Genomic DNA, 15,419 nt, shown 5'->3' with positions numbered 1-15,419 from the left:
CAGATCCTGTAAGTTGTCCATTTGTGGAGGTACAAAATGGTTACTGAAAATAAGGTCTGCTGTCTGTGTTCTGTCTTTTTATTTGTGTATGTCGCGCCTTAACCCTCTAATGAAGGGTTTTTTATTGAAATTTTTAAGTTTTTTATTGAGATTTTCCCACAATACAGTAAAATTGCAGCTACAAAAGATACAAAACAAAGTAGAAAAGCAGAAAAAGAAAAGCGACAATAGAAATAGAGGAAAGGGAAAGAGATGAGAACACAAAGAAAGCAAAAGAAAACCTTAGCAAAAAAATACAAAAGAGGAACTTATGATTTTTCATCTGCCTCTTACATAAAAGAAGAAAATATGATTATTTAAAACTTTCTGTTCATTTCCTGTTGTAGTTCATTTCCTATTGTATTTGTGATGGTATCCCAATTTCCTCCTCTAGAACCTTCCATTTTTGTTTCCCCCCAGTCTTTTTCCAGAGGTAATACTATAGCTTTAATAGCAACGTTCCCTGAATTTCCTCTAGATCGTATGCAGAGTCATTTCTCTCTTCTAAAACTAAAGAAAGGCCAGGACTGAAGGGTCAACGTTCTTTTCCCTTGTCCTGTACAATGATTCCTATATTGCATTGTGTTGGCCAACTGAAATCATTATCTCTTTATATAAGAATATTCCTGATGGAGCAGGCTAGAAGTCTGCCTAGTCCAGTATCCTGTCCTTCACATTGGCCAACCAGATGCATATAAGAAGCCTGCAAGCAGAACATAATGACTATTGATTCATGGTGACTGGTACTCATAAGCATGCTGGTTGTCTAATCTCTTTCTCGAGCTACCTGAATGGTTAACCACATCTTGTGAAAGTGAATTCCATAATTTACCCATGTACCATGGTGGGGCGGGGGGAAGTACCTGCTTTTGTCTGCTCTGTGGGTGGCGCCCTAAAAACACTTACCCATTGAATTCAGTGGAACTTCCTTCTGTGTGTACATGGATAGGTGTGGGCTGTAGAGGAGGAAATTATGCAGCTTGACCTGATCAGTTGAAAAAGAAGAGTATAAAAAATTGTTTCACCAGATGATAGCTCGATGCCACAAATTGTTAATTTTAATTAATATTGAATTAAGTGAGATTTGAAATAAATTCATTTAGATGAGAAGTCATTGCAATTAATATGCTGCCATTTTGCATAATGACTACGGGACTACACAGAGAATATATATGGTTAATGAGAAAGTTGACCTTGGTGACCTTACAGCATGATGTATTAGAGATGGTTCCCTGTGCAGTAGGCAGCTGAAGAATTGGCATTGTTGTCCTGTATTATTCTACCATGCTATAACGTTCTGTCAAATTGTGTGTCAAGTCAGAATAGATTTGGTATAGATTCACATAATTCTACTCTATTGAGGTACATATATAAATGTTGGGAACCACACCCCAGTGTGGCTGAATGAAAGAAATGCAGTTGGAGAGCCAAGTGTGGCATTTTGTATTTATTCAGTACAGGCATTTATTGTTCCTGTTGCTCAATTTAAATATGCGTCAAGCAACACTCTGATTCACCTGCTGAAGAAATGGTTCCATCTCCACTTCCCCTCAACATGTCAAGAACCTCGTGTGATGTGGTTTGGCCAATGCAGAGACCTCAGAAAACGGATTAAACATCATGCAGATCATATTATCAAACATAAACAATGTAGAATATCAGTTACTGACAGGGTATTATATGGCCCAGTTCACACAGCGTGGCAAACCATAGTTAATAGTTTACAATCAGTGTGCCAATCTGGGTTGCTTTGCTCCTCCCTGCTTGTGTGTGGGAGAAAGAAACCCGCTACAGCATTATGTCTGAACCAATATTTTTGTTTGCTTCACTTGAAAAAAATCATGATCAATAAGCCAAGAACAAACATTGACTATGGTTCATGGTTTGTTTAGAGAGAAACAAACCACGACGTCTGGTTTGGACATAATGCTAAGGCAGAGATTGTGGTTTGTTTCCTCTACACACCAGTGGGGAGGAACAAAGTGATTCAGACCAGTGTGTTCATGGCAAACCATTAAGTATGGTTTTATTGTGATGTGCAGACAATAAACCACAGTAAACCTATGATTAATCCCATACCTTCAGACAGCTTTCAAAAGCATTGTTTGACCAAAGAGGGACAAAAATGGAATACCACTTTCAACTCCCTCAATATGGGCCGAGTTCTTGTCTCACTGGTCTTATTTTGCCTTTCCAGTATCAAAAGCAAATCCAGTTCTACATGAAATAAATGTGAGGGATTAATATTTTTCCAGAGCTTGCTCAATTCACTATCAAGCTAAAATCATAATCTTCTTTTCTTCTTCAGGTAATTGTTGTGCTACTTTATAAGCAGGAGGGGAGGGGAGATTTAAATATTCAGATCTTTTGCTCGACATTTTCAATCTACATACTCAACAGGAGCACACAGCTAGTGTGCCTCCAGCATTAGAAAAATTCATATGGAAGCTTTCAGGAGGCCATCCTCCCCAAATTACCACAGTTCACATAGGAGCATACAGAAAACCAGCCTGCAGTATATTTTCCACATACATATGAGAACAGTCAGCAAGTCAAACCTCAGTAGAGCCAAAACAAACACAAAAAAGCGGGCAGAAAGCTGGCACTGGCTAAAATCCGCAGGAGGGAAGATATAACAGCCTTCAACAATACGAAGAACCCTGATTTCTTGTCATGGCACAGAACTTTCAGATAAGTGAAGAACACAGAGAACAATTGGAATCCATCAAATACAGAAATGGTTTCCGCACCTCCTTGGATTTAAGTGCTTTGTTGCCCTAGTGCAACGTCTACACTTTTAAAAACAAAGAAACAGACCTTTTGCTGTTAGGAAAGTGATGGGGGAATGCACTGAAAAGTGAAGGATGAACAAATGATCAACAGGAAGGTGTATAAATACTGCACAAGCAAGTCAGGGCGAAGGCTCATTGTTGAATAACAAACCCGCAAGCAAATCCAAATGAATGCTCGATAAAGACTGGGCATAGTCTAACCTCTACATTGTTTGTTGTGCAAGCAAAGCAGGATGAATGCTCAATAAGCAGATCATCTGGAGGAGCCCTCTGTTATTTGCCAAACTCCCCAAAGCATCAGCAGGCATTCCATCTGCAGGAGAAGGATGGAATATATTCCTATAAATTGATAAGTTGCATTTCCTTTCTGTACAGGCATTAAATCCTTCAGCAAACTATCCAGCATTGTGCAACCTTCTCTCTGGAAACTGTAAGGTGCACACCTTCAACGATGGCGAATAAACATACGATTTTATTACAAAATGCCACTGCTGCTCCTGGCATGAGTAATTTGTGCACCTGCATTTTTAAAGTGTTTCAAAGTTTTTCCCCTTTGTGAATTCTCTGGTAACACACATTATCTTCCCAGCTGCCACAATATGGTACTTGCAGTCTGTGTCATGTCACCCCTTGTTATCCAGGAGCCACTGTTTTCAGAGCAAATAGCAACTGAAAGTAACAACAGTCCGCTTCAGTCTGGGGAAACAAGATAGTGTTACTTGATGGCCCCGTAACAGGAGATGTCTCTTTCCCATGTGACATCTGGGATTCCAAACCTCACGCGGGGTAGGGTGGGTCCAACTGGGGTACAAAGAACCCAGAACTATCTCTGAAACTTCTTTAAATGCAACACAGATTCATCTGCCATTTCTGATTCCAGGCTCACCTTTGCAACCATCTGGATCTCTGATAACTTGGTTGAGGAAAGAGGCTCATCAGAGACTGAATATGATTCTGGCCTAGCATTTTCCATTGATAATATTAAATTGAGAGGACTGAACAATTAGCAAGGTGCTTCAGCTACATTGCTGCCTTCAGGAAGGCATAGTACTCCTTGGGCATTGCCTGCAGAACTACCTCCAAACTGGGTCGGAAATAGAAATTTCAAGTTAGTTTAGGCTTAGTAATTTAATTTTTAATAGTAATTCAGCAGGTGCCCAAAGTCAGCTCTGTCTATACAATTTTAAAGGGGGAAAAAATCCCTTGTGTTCCCTGTAATCTCCCTGAAATGTTCCTTGATTCTCTCAGGCTCCATGAAATGCCTAAAGTGTATAATTCTCAGCGATTTTATGTATTTGTACATCTTAAAGTCATATTGTCCTTTTAAAGCCATCTATTTCACAATTCTCCCATTTGGAGTCAGCCTTAGAATTTAAAGAAGAAGAAGAAGGATTTAATGTTATATCAACTTGCTCATCAGAGACTATGTTCAAGGGCAGTGTCATACAGATTTTACCAGGAATTTATTTATCTGCTATTGCAAATAAAGACAGACACACTGCTGGTTAAATGGCACTGCATAAAATCTTCATTTTTTGGAAGCTTGTTTTTTCTTTATTTTCTGTAAGACTACAATAGCCAGTGGGGTTTTTGTTTTGCAGTAATCTGGTTAATACTCAAACAGAAAATAAGATTTTTTGGGGCTGGGGTTCATCGGCTCGCACAACTGAACATGGATCTATACACATGATATTCAAAATGTGGCAAAAAAGGGGGGATAGGCTTATAGCTGAGAGATTGAATTGGCAGTTGTTGGGTTTTTTTTGAGTTGGTAGGGCTACGGTTGCTAAACCTCACATTTTCTCCAGGATTTGCAGACAACCTATAAAGTGCCTTAAACATGTGCAGAGTGCCATGGTGCCCTCACTTAGTAACATCAGCTAGTCAAAATATACCCATGAGTAGGTGGAGGGTTTCCATGTGAGATGGCGTGATCCTGTCTTCCAGGGAAATTTGAGATTTAGCCGCTCCCATGTTGAAATAGAACCATGCCACATGGCATAAATGTTTCCATATTCTACTGAGTCAAGCTGATTCAGTAACCAAACCTAAGTATGTGTGACTGACACAATAGCTGCTGATCACATGCTTTACTTACACTGACCACAGCATGCCCTCCAACATGCCCCACTGTAAAACTGGGATGCACATCTTTTGGGGCCATGCTCCTGCGCAAGTCATGTTACTTGTGCAAGAGCACGGTTCCCCAAAACAGGATGTCCCGCTTAAATTGGGACAGTTGAGGGGTATGTCACAGCCTGGTACTTCACTTGCATGGTAGTGTAATCACATATCTATATGTCTGGAGTTTGGGAGGCGATGTTTAATGTTGGAGGATGACAGAATGCTGTATTAGTCCCTGTGACATCCAGACAGATGTGTGGTAGAGATTCACCGACATACTTTCATTCAAGCAGACCAACAAGAAAGCCAGGCAGTAATAAGCAATCTGCAAAGGCAGTGTGTCCCACCAGAAACCACTACTAGGCATGTTGTCCAGGGGACAAACTACACATTATGTTAAGCACTTAATTAGCAAGCTGGGATTGCTTTTTACTTTGACAAAACAGTGGCCAATGGGAGGGGATCAAGATCCGATAGGCTGGGCAGCAGAGACAGGAGAGGGTATTGAACCCTTTGCCCCCATCTGAAGTGGGGAATTTAACCCTTTGCATTGATTTGCATTTTTAAAAACTGCATATGCAAACCCATCCAAATGTCCCTATTTTCCAGGGATGTCCCTGATTTATAGAAGCCATCCTGGTTTCTGATTTGATCCTGGAATGTCCCACTTTTCATTAGGATGTCCCTAATTTCATCGGGGAAATGTTTCAGGATATGGTAGGATTTCCCTATTTTCATTGGAGAAATATTGTAGGGAATGGAGTTATCCAACCCCGAGTCATCTGAAGGCAATCCTGCACAGGGAAGGTTTTTTTTTAATGTTCAGTGTCTTGATATGTTTTTTTTATATGTTGGAAGCTGCCCAGAGTGGCTGGGGCAACCCAGTAAGATGTGTGGGGTATAAATAGTAAAACCATCATTATGCAATGGGATGTCCCTATTTTCATCAGAGAAATGTTGGAGGGTATGCATATTCTAATTTATATGTATAAATGCAGACTGAGAAATAGTTGCTAAAATTTAACAGAAAAGCAATTCATCTCACAAAACATAGGAAGACCAATGATCAGGTGACCAATGTGCCTGTTCAGTCTGCTGTCCAGTTGCTAGTTGTTGATGTGCAACTTCAAGGCCTCTGCTCTTCCTTCATCTTTACACTGGACTTTGACTGGACAGTCCTTCCAATAGAAGAGACCTCCAAGTAGAGGATTTTACTCTGAAAAGTACAAATGGCCACCCTTGCGTGCATGTTTTGTAGCATCTCCTGCTTCACAGAGTCTAAGTCTATTTTTCTATTTAAAAAAATAAGTAACCTGGAGGTATGCTTCTCTCTCTGTCTCTCTCTTTTACAAAAAGTGAAACTCAGTACATGATGAGATCACCTTCCCATGAGACTCCCATTTCAATAACAAAAACTAATGAACTAAAACACTGAACCACTCGAGAGTTGGAGTCTCAGTATCTTTCATCCAGATGGCAGAGGGGGCCTGGGTGGTCAGGTATACAACACAGAGAAGGGAAGCAGGGTCCAAAACCTCAGTCAGATGGAGTCAAACTCGGGCAGGGAAGAAAGGAGCCTAGGGTGAGTCTGCAGATCACTACAAGAAGACTGGGCGTTGTGGGTGTTTTTTTTAGTTTAAATCGAATAAGAGGAACATGATAGAGGTTTATCATGGAGAGCCTGGAAAGAAACACTCTCATAACAGTAGTACTTGTGGACATCCAATGAAGATGACTATTAAAAGATTCAGGACAATCAAAAGAAAATACTTTGTCACACAACATGTAGGAAAACTATTCAATTTGCTCCCACAAGAAGCCACCATCTTGGTTGGCTTTAAAAGGGGATTAGACAATCCCATCTTAATTTATGTAATTAATTACCTAAATTGTGTAATTTCACCACAGTGGACAGCAATATGAATAGTACAGGTTTTGACAGTAGGCAAATTGCACAGGAATGGAAACATTACTTCTGTTAAGTTGTGGGTGAACATATCAGACGACACAGTGATTCTTCGAACAGCTCTTGTTTATTCACAGGCCAGAACAGAACTGAACTGAAGGGTTCAGCCAGCCTGCTTATATAGAGCTCCAGTACAATGTAACTGTAACCACTTTCTGTAACTATCCACTCACTGAACGTCACGTTCAATCCCTTTCAATTCAGTTATTTGCATATGTGGACCTGAGTGAAAACTATCTACAGTATCCCCCTGCTGGCCCAGGGTGAGAACTTCAGTACATAACAACTTCATGCAACAGGGAGGAATGGAAAATGATTCCTTCTTACATCCCTAATCAGGACATGCTATTGAGCAGCAGAGGAAGAACAACCACAATGCAAACATGTGGTAAAAAATTAAGAAATGGGTCCCTAAGTGCATGTTTGGGTTAAAGGCGGGTGCTGGCTCTGAAAAAGTTGAAGGCTTCTGCTCTAGAAGGTCACAAATCTTCTCCTGAACAGTGAAGAATCAGGTGCAGGAAGCTGGAGGGGAGGGGGAGGAATCTTCCAAAACCTACTTGTAGCAGGTAAATCTCCTTGATTTGGGAGCCATACCCCAGAAGCTCCCTGCACTCCACCCTACACACCTATGATCTTCAGGAGGGCCCCTTGACCCCCCCCCCAGAGAAGCATTTAGGGGGCTTCAAGGGGGAAAGAAGAGATGAATGAATTCCCTTCTATGAATTCCCTTCTACTGCTGGTTCTCAGGATCCAAGCTATTGCTTTTGTTGACATACCTTCCCATAAAAACTAAACTGTTTTTATAAGTGGAATGTGGATGGGAGGTGAACAGAAAATATAATAGCAGGTGGCAAAAACCAAATACAGTAAAGATTTTTTTTTGTTTTGTTTTAAGTGCAGTTGTGTAGCTTTCAAACCTCAGAGGCCTTAATGTCGTAGGTCTTCTTCTTGAACTTTATCCGCCCTGGTTCAGTATCACTAAAAGTATATTAATGTCAAAGATTGCTTGCGTAGATTATTTATAAGGGCATTCGCTTCATATTAGTGCTGCATAAAATGCGCGAGTTCATAACTTGCCAAAAGCAAATGCGGCTTGCTTCCTGGGAGCTGCAGAGAAGAGAACGAGCCGTTTGGCACGAGACACCTCTGCACAGATCAATAATGGAAGCATTAAGCGGGTCTCCTGTTTTAGAAGCAGTTCTTTATTGGGGAGATATGTTTATTCCACACATTAACAATACCTTAAGTAAAATGATAAAGAGATGAAGAAGGGTCCGTTTTCTAAGTGGCACAGTGGGAGCTATGCTCACAGGCCCGCTTGCTTCTAAATGCTGTTTCCCTACTTCTTGTAAGCATTTTCAATTACTCTGGATGTTTAGGCCCAAACTACATGCGATGCTTGGTTGCAGATGTTTCTACCACCACCCCAATCTTTTTTTTAAAAAAAAACCCAAAGCAGCTATTTAAGAGGCCGGTGTTTTGGTTTTTTTATGAAATAAAAGGTATATTGAGTGGTGGAGAGAGGCAGTTTCTTAACTCTTTCATCTCTGGCCATTTGCCCACTCAACATCATCTCTCACCAGCTGTGTTTGGAATTGTATCTCTTCTGACATGGAGCAAAAAGCAGCTGCAGGAGCTGATTTCAATATGAAAACAACCAGAAGGGAAAGTGTTAAAACAGCCCCTTCCCATCTGCCTGCACTGCTGGTCTTCTGCCAATTTTTTCACTTTTGTTTATCTGTTTTTAAATCTCTGTCTGTGTGGAGGGAAAAACCTGCAACAGAACATCCCATGCAGTTTGAGCCCTGTTCTTTAACATGCAAGATTCATACAGAATTGAGTGGGGTTCATAGTTAGGAAGCCAGAAGTCTGGTTCATTTGAGTCACAATACAGTGTGCAGGTAGCGGATTCTGGAAATGGTTCTGGCATGTAGTCTGCTCTCTGGGCTCCTCCATATGTCCTTGTAATTGTGCATTCGTGATTATTTGTGCTTATGGGGACATTATAAGCAATGCTGCTTTCGACACTACATTCCCTGGTACCTACAGTACTTATACGTGCAAAGGTTTTGGGGTAGATATACTGCTTCATTTTCAATCACTGCATGCCCCATAATGTCTGGATGAAATCTAGCTATTTTCTACAGCGCAAATATACCAGGGTTTGGGGATTTTTTGAGTCCCACTTTTGGTGCACTATAGTGCAAGAGTGCCCCCCTTCCCAGATGGCCAGTGATGCGGCAACGTTAGAGAAACATAGTAGAATAATGACAAAGAATGATGTGTGGATGGTCCAGTATAAACCCACTACTAGTGCATGATTATTGCATCAGTGGCATGTTGAAGAATCCACCCACGTGAAAAAGCACGAGTGTGGTGGGCCCTTCCGTGGATCACCCCACCATAAAAGGAATTGCCCGGCGGGTAGAAGCTCCTTTGATACATTTTTTTATCAGGCTTCAAATGACTTAAGAGACAAGTAAGAGGTTATCAGCACCCTGCAGGATGGTATTATCTCCATCAGGCTCTGCTACATTAGACAATTAATAAAGATGATTGCATCTCAGAGGCTAAATTTGGTATATTACTGCACTGTGCTTGACTTCTACTACCCTCATGACAAATGAGTCAGAGGTACAGCCATGGGGTTTTGAGGAATAACTCTTTATGCTAATTAATGGTATCAGTATACACAGGTTGAGGCTGATATAATCAGTGCAACCGATAATGCAGGTATAAAACACAATTAACTATTTGCATATACATGACAACAGATTTAGCAGCAGAGCAAATCTTTGGCAGTAACACCCCACCCCACCAACAAAGCTTCCCTACAAGAACAGGTACAACAAAACCGAGTGTTACAAACCTTATGGCTGAAATATATGAGCTGTGATTTGGGAGGTTGCCAAATTCATTTTTCTCATTCAGAACCTGCATTTTTCTGACATGAGCTTGGTACCAGGGAATGTGGTTTGTAATAATTTGAATCTAAAACTCGAAGCAAACCCGTTCAGTTGCTACAGAAATGAGATGGGGGAAAGTACACAAAATGTATACAAGAAATGCTCACACAAAAACGGAAAAGGAAATATTCACTGCAGTCCCTGAAATCTGACTGCAGTTGCCACAATCTATAGTTTTATGGTTTCTATCCATACTGAGCTCTTACCTGGAAGGACTGCCCCATCAGTGTTAATGAAGGCAGCAAAACAGCCATCAAGTTCTTGTCTATGTATGAATCTGATTCTCCATCTAAAGAAATGTTAAGCCTACGTGCAGACCATATGTGAAGCTCTTCATAATGGCAAATGGCGGCATGGAACTTTGTTATCATTTGGCCACCAGTTGGTAAACATAACCTTGTCAGGAGGCCCCACAGTGATTCAGGACTCAACCCATACCTTTTTAATACTCTCAGAAAATTCAGTGAAAGAGGAAAGTTGAAAGAAGTTAGGGGTCCTCAGTGCTGGGCCAACACATAGAGTTCCCTAAGCTTAGGCCAACACTTGGGATGGGGGGGGGGACTTACTGCACCATTCGGTTCTTATCCTTATCTGCCTATCTGGTGCCAGGGTCATTCCTGGGAGAGGGAAGAACCATTGAGGCATGTGTTATTGTGCCATTGCTAAGCTGCAACTATTAATGCTACATTTCTTGGGTCTTTTTTAGTTAAGTCAGTCAACACCTGCATGATTCAGCAACAGTGATCACCTGTGGAACATCTCGGGCCCTACTGGCGGAAGACAGCTGAACAAAGCATTCAGCTTGCATGCTGCAACACCTAAGCACAAGAATGTGATTTAAAGGTAACGTGGGATTTTAATGCAGAGCTTTCCTAGGTTTAAGTCTCGACCTTAATGGTATAACTTGCATTGACATTTTTTCATTTTGTTTTGACATCATAATTGAGTCTAATCTCCACAGACTTGCATTGTGCTTTCACTTCAGATTGTAATCTTGCAGTGCAGTTTCACCCTAAGAGCATTGTAGTGCTGCTTTCTCCAAAGTGTGCGTGGAAATAATTTTACCATTGTAATATCACCTCGATATTGGCTTCATAACAAGGTCTCTGAAGAGCTGCACTAAAATAATTTGGCCACTATAATGACCTCACAATGTCATGAACCAATTGCCATTACAAACTCTAAATGAGCTTGAGAAGGAACTTCTGTGCTGGCTCATTAGCAACTGCATTCTGCTATGCCGAGCCTCTAATTTAAGCCTTCCTTACTCCATTACTGGATGACCACAGCTCCAAATTAGGGTAGCGAGGTTCAGCACCGCATTTTTATTAAGCACATGTAGAGTGACATAGGCTTTGCTTATTTTTGTCATTATCAATGGCCTGGAGAGAATAATGAGAAATGAATAGGAATGCCCACACCTGAATGTTGCTAGACTTATCTGATCCAGCATCAAAACACATTCAGATCCAACTTCAGGCTTAGACTGTGATGAGGTGTAGCAGACACCTAGACCCCAGTTGACATTCCTGCATGCTTTCAAAATATTCCACTGGCTGCTTCGGCCGAAATCCTAGACCCGCTTACCAGGGAGGAAGCCCCATTGAACTCAGTGGGTTTGCCTCTGAGAACACCTTTCTGAGGATTGGAAGCTGGGCTTTGGATAATGACTAGTTCAATAATAATGATGTTTAAGATACCTTATCCACATAAAGATATCCTCTCCATCCAACCAGGAAGTAAAATTAACACCACTGCATTGCACATTTTATTGCACTGAGTGATTATTAAGTAGAAAGGCTGAACGTATCTTCCTGGTGTGACCTGCTTTTCTAGGAATTATGGGGCTGTGGTAAACCATGATGCCAGTGTGCTGGAACATTCACAAGAACTGTGCAGCATACCAAAAATATCACGCCACAAGTGCTGCTTTAATTCTGTAAAAAAAGATGGTTGTGTCAGTCTGCTCCAATCCAAGTCTTTACAGAACATCTGATAAACATATTATTCATTTATAGGTTTTAAAAATCCATTTTATCCTCTTGTACTTGTCCCCCTTCTTTCTCCTTCACTAGCCTGTTTTCCCCCCTCTAGTGATGTTCTTTTGATGACATGAGAAGTCACATGGGGGGCTTCTTTAATGAGTTGGGTGCTACTCCTGAGAAAGCGTTCATTATTTTAATTGAAGCCTTCATCGCTGGCTGACTTCCAAGTGGCCTACCAGATGTCTCTCTCTTCACAATGGTCGAAACAGATTACAATGTTCTTGTTCATTTTTCCTTTCCTGACAGCCTAGTTTCAAAAAGGTGCCAGACTTTAAGGCAACATGTTCAAAAGCTGGAGGGATGTGTCTATTCAGAACAGTATGCCAAGGATGATGAAGGGACATATCACGAAAGCTCAGATATTTGCACTTGCAAAGGTAAGCTGGGATTGCCAATCAATGGCCATTTATGTGGGTAGTGTTCTATTGCTAGGAACTTAATTTGCGACTTACTGGCACATTTTGGGCAATTGTTCAGGGCTTTACAAACCACAGTTTATGAAGCTGGGAAGATGCATTGGAGCTGAGCAGTCCTCCCTATGCCCTCCTTTCTTACCCTTATGTGCTGCTTCAGAACTTCATTTCTGCCTTGTATTAAGCCACAGTTACCTGTTATGTCTGAAGTGGGGCTTAATGTCAAGGCACCAAGATAATACGCCAAGGTATATTCCTCTTGGCTTAATAACCAACATGAAGCCTGTATTCCTAGCTTGGATGTTCATTGCCCACAGTGAGGTGATAGTGAGAATCTGATTACCCTTCCCTCTGAACAGCCAAGGGGAGTCAGGAACAGTAGTTGCATCACAGGACACAGCAGAGGATGGGTGGCAGCTAGATAATCAGAAGCGAGGTGTGGTGGCTGAGAACCTCTGGCTTCCTACTTCCACGAAGTATGAATTGGCCATACCTGTCTATCTCTTACTGAGATATATTGCCTGCTCTCCAATCAGCAGCATCTGGCATTGAGAACTACTGGAGAGGGAACTGGAGTTTTCACATCTATTCCTTGATCTGTAAAGAATTGCCGTGCATTGCTTGAGGGCATCATGAGTGGGGGTCCCCACCCCTTTATGGTTGTGTTTTGGCTGACCTTGGGGGCATGCAGTTCTGTCCTAGGTGAGCGACAGTTGGGAAGGGGTTGGAGTCTGACCGCTTTTCAGGTGGGAGCTGGGAATTGGTACCTGATGAACTAAGGAGAGAATATGAATGTGACTGAGTATTTGGGTGAATGATGTGAGGTTTTTATTGGGGCTGGTACAATCCTAGATTAGATTTGGTTTTAGCCTCATAATGTTGGAAGCAGGGAGATGGTAGTCTTTGTCTTCTGCCACATCTGGCTGCTGCTGGGGCTCTTAGGGAGCTGTTGGCGAAATTTGTTATTGGTCTTGGTGGAATGGAAACCTCAGGAACAGTGAAAGTTAGTGGGAGTGTCCCAAGCTAAGATCTAGAGGCAAGCAGTCTGGGGCTTGGTGATAAACTGTAATGGGCTATCTACTCAACTGGGCTATCCACTCAGCAGCTAAAAGATAAAACTGTTCATCTTCACTAGTAAAGCTGCCAACACAAATCAGCATGACCAGCAATGTTCTAATTAATACGGTTGCTATTTTAATTTGGTGTGGAAATATACAATATCCGCGTCACTTCAACAGATAGTGTATGTGGCTATGATCAGATCCATGCACACATGCACACACAATTTATTCAGACTAGGATGTGTGAGACCAGGGCCATGGTCAAGGCCCACTTGGCCATGAAGCTCACTAGGTGACCTTTGGCCAGTCACTGCCTCTCAGCCCTACCTCACAGGGTTGTTGTGGGGATTAAATGAGGAAGGTGAGAGCCAAGTATATCACATTGACCTGTCTGGAGAAAAGATGAGCTATAAAGACAATAAATAAATAAAAACAACCCAAGATCTATGAAGACATGCTCTACATTTTTACAATAACCTCTCACTTATTTCTCAAGTCATAATACTTACTCTTTCCCACATGTTTACTTTACATTCTTCTTGTTTTGTTATATTACTTTTATGTACTACCTGCAAAGTATAAAACCTAATAAATACAATAACCCCTCTCCCAAGATAATCGAAAGAAATGGAAATTTGAATGGAAGGGGCACCAAACATATTCCTTACTCAGGGCACCATTTAATCTAAGGCCAGCCTTATCAGTGGCCAGAGGAGGGAAGGGAGTGGATGACACTTTGCACATTAGGTATGCATCTAAGTTGTTTTGTGTCTGTGCCCAAACATGTAAAATGTGGATGTGGCAGTGAATGTGTCATACAGAGGCATGTGTCAGGGAGCTGTGATTGGCTGTAGCCCCCAGTTGCATACACAAACTCAGTCTCAGGCATGCCTATGCACCCAAGTGTGAAATAGTTGTGTTTCTGGGAGAGGTATAAAGGGGAAAACACAAGTGTAGGGCATAGCAGGTTCAGGGTCACTCTAAGGTGAAGCACAGTGCTGTGGTTGGCTTAGGGGACACTTTTGAGGCGCCAAATTCTTGCTATATCTTTTTGCTGTGAAGTAGATATGCATGTGTTTGGGACGCGGGTGGTGCTGTGGGTTAAACCACAGAGCCTAGGGCTTGCCAATCAGATGGTCGGTGGTTCGAATCCCCGCAACGGGGTGAACTCCTGTTGCTCAGTCCCTGCTCCTGCCAACCTAGCAGTTGCACAAAGTGCAAGTAGATAAATAGGTACCGCTCCGGTGGGAAGGTAAACGGCGTTTCCGTGTGCTGCTCTGGTTCGCCAGAAGCAGCTTAGTCATGCTGGCCACATGACCCGGAACCTGTACGCCGGCTCCCTCAGCCAATAAAGCGAGATGAGCACCGCAACCCCAGAGTCGGCCACGACTGGACCTAATGGTCAGGGGTCCGTTTACCTTATATATGCATGTGTGTGCATGCACAAGCACAACTTTGGTTTTGCATCTCAGGCGCCAGCATGTCCCAGAATAAGAAGGATCTTTTCCCGCTACAGGAGCATGAATGCACTTCTAAGGAGATGCTTCTGCTAGTGACGGATAACTCAGAGAATTAAACTATGATTCCATGCATGGGGCATAGTATGAAACTCAGTCTTTTCAGCAAAAGATAGCCCTAGTGCCATTTAAGACAAAAGAGCAAGTTTATTGTATTAAGCAAGGGTCTTTCACAGGAGGAGGTGGCCCCTAATTGTGTGAATAGTTGTGCGGGTATAAAGACCCTTGTACTGATGATTTATCTGAAAGTTCTGGGCATATTAACTTTTGCTAAGAGCAGAGACTAAAAACTTTATGGGGAATGCTACATACACTCCAAAGACCAACAAGAGAATTTAAGTTAGATGTGATTAGTATGAAGAAAGTTACATTTATTACACTCTTATGTATAATTGATCATATGAAAGGCCTTTTGTAACTATAAAAGAGACAGCACATTAAATTGTTTTACCCTGAGGATTATACAAATTTGTGGATATCGGATTGAAACACCAGC

General features: G+C 41.8%; 1 protein-coding gene across 17 annotated transcripts in view; it reads left to right on the top strand.

Annotated features, from left to right (window-relative positions):
* The window catches only part of LOC310713520 (uncharacterized protein), a 145,593-nt gene that overhangs the window by 53,502 nt on the left and 76,672 nt on the right, over positions 1 to 15,419 (top strand). For all 17 annotated transcript variants that reach the window (XR_014529288.1, XR_014529289.1, XR_014529290.1 and 14 more), the window contains exons 3-4: positions 10,594 to 10,730; positions 12,179 to 12,309. Coding sequence is in view for 3 of the 17 variants with exons in the window: in XM_083517827.1 (XP_083373953.1) it covers positions 12,214 to 12,309 (96 nt within the window). In the remaining 14 variants the exon portion in view is untranslated. The remainder of the gene's footprint in view (positions 1 to 10,593; positions 10,731 to 12,178; positions 12,310 to 15,419) is intronic.

Source organism: Podarcis liolepis (assembly GCF_965112155.1).
Source record: "Podarcis liolepis genome assembly, chromosome: 8".
In the NCBI taxonomy this organism is placed as follows: domain Eukaryota; kingdom Metazoa; phylum Chordata; class Lepidosauria; order Squamata; family Lacertidae; genus Podarcis; species Podarcis liolepis.
Note: the sequence above shows the minus strand (reverse complement) of the source record. Positions and strands in the feature narration are given on the sequence as shown.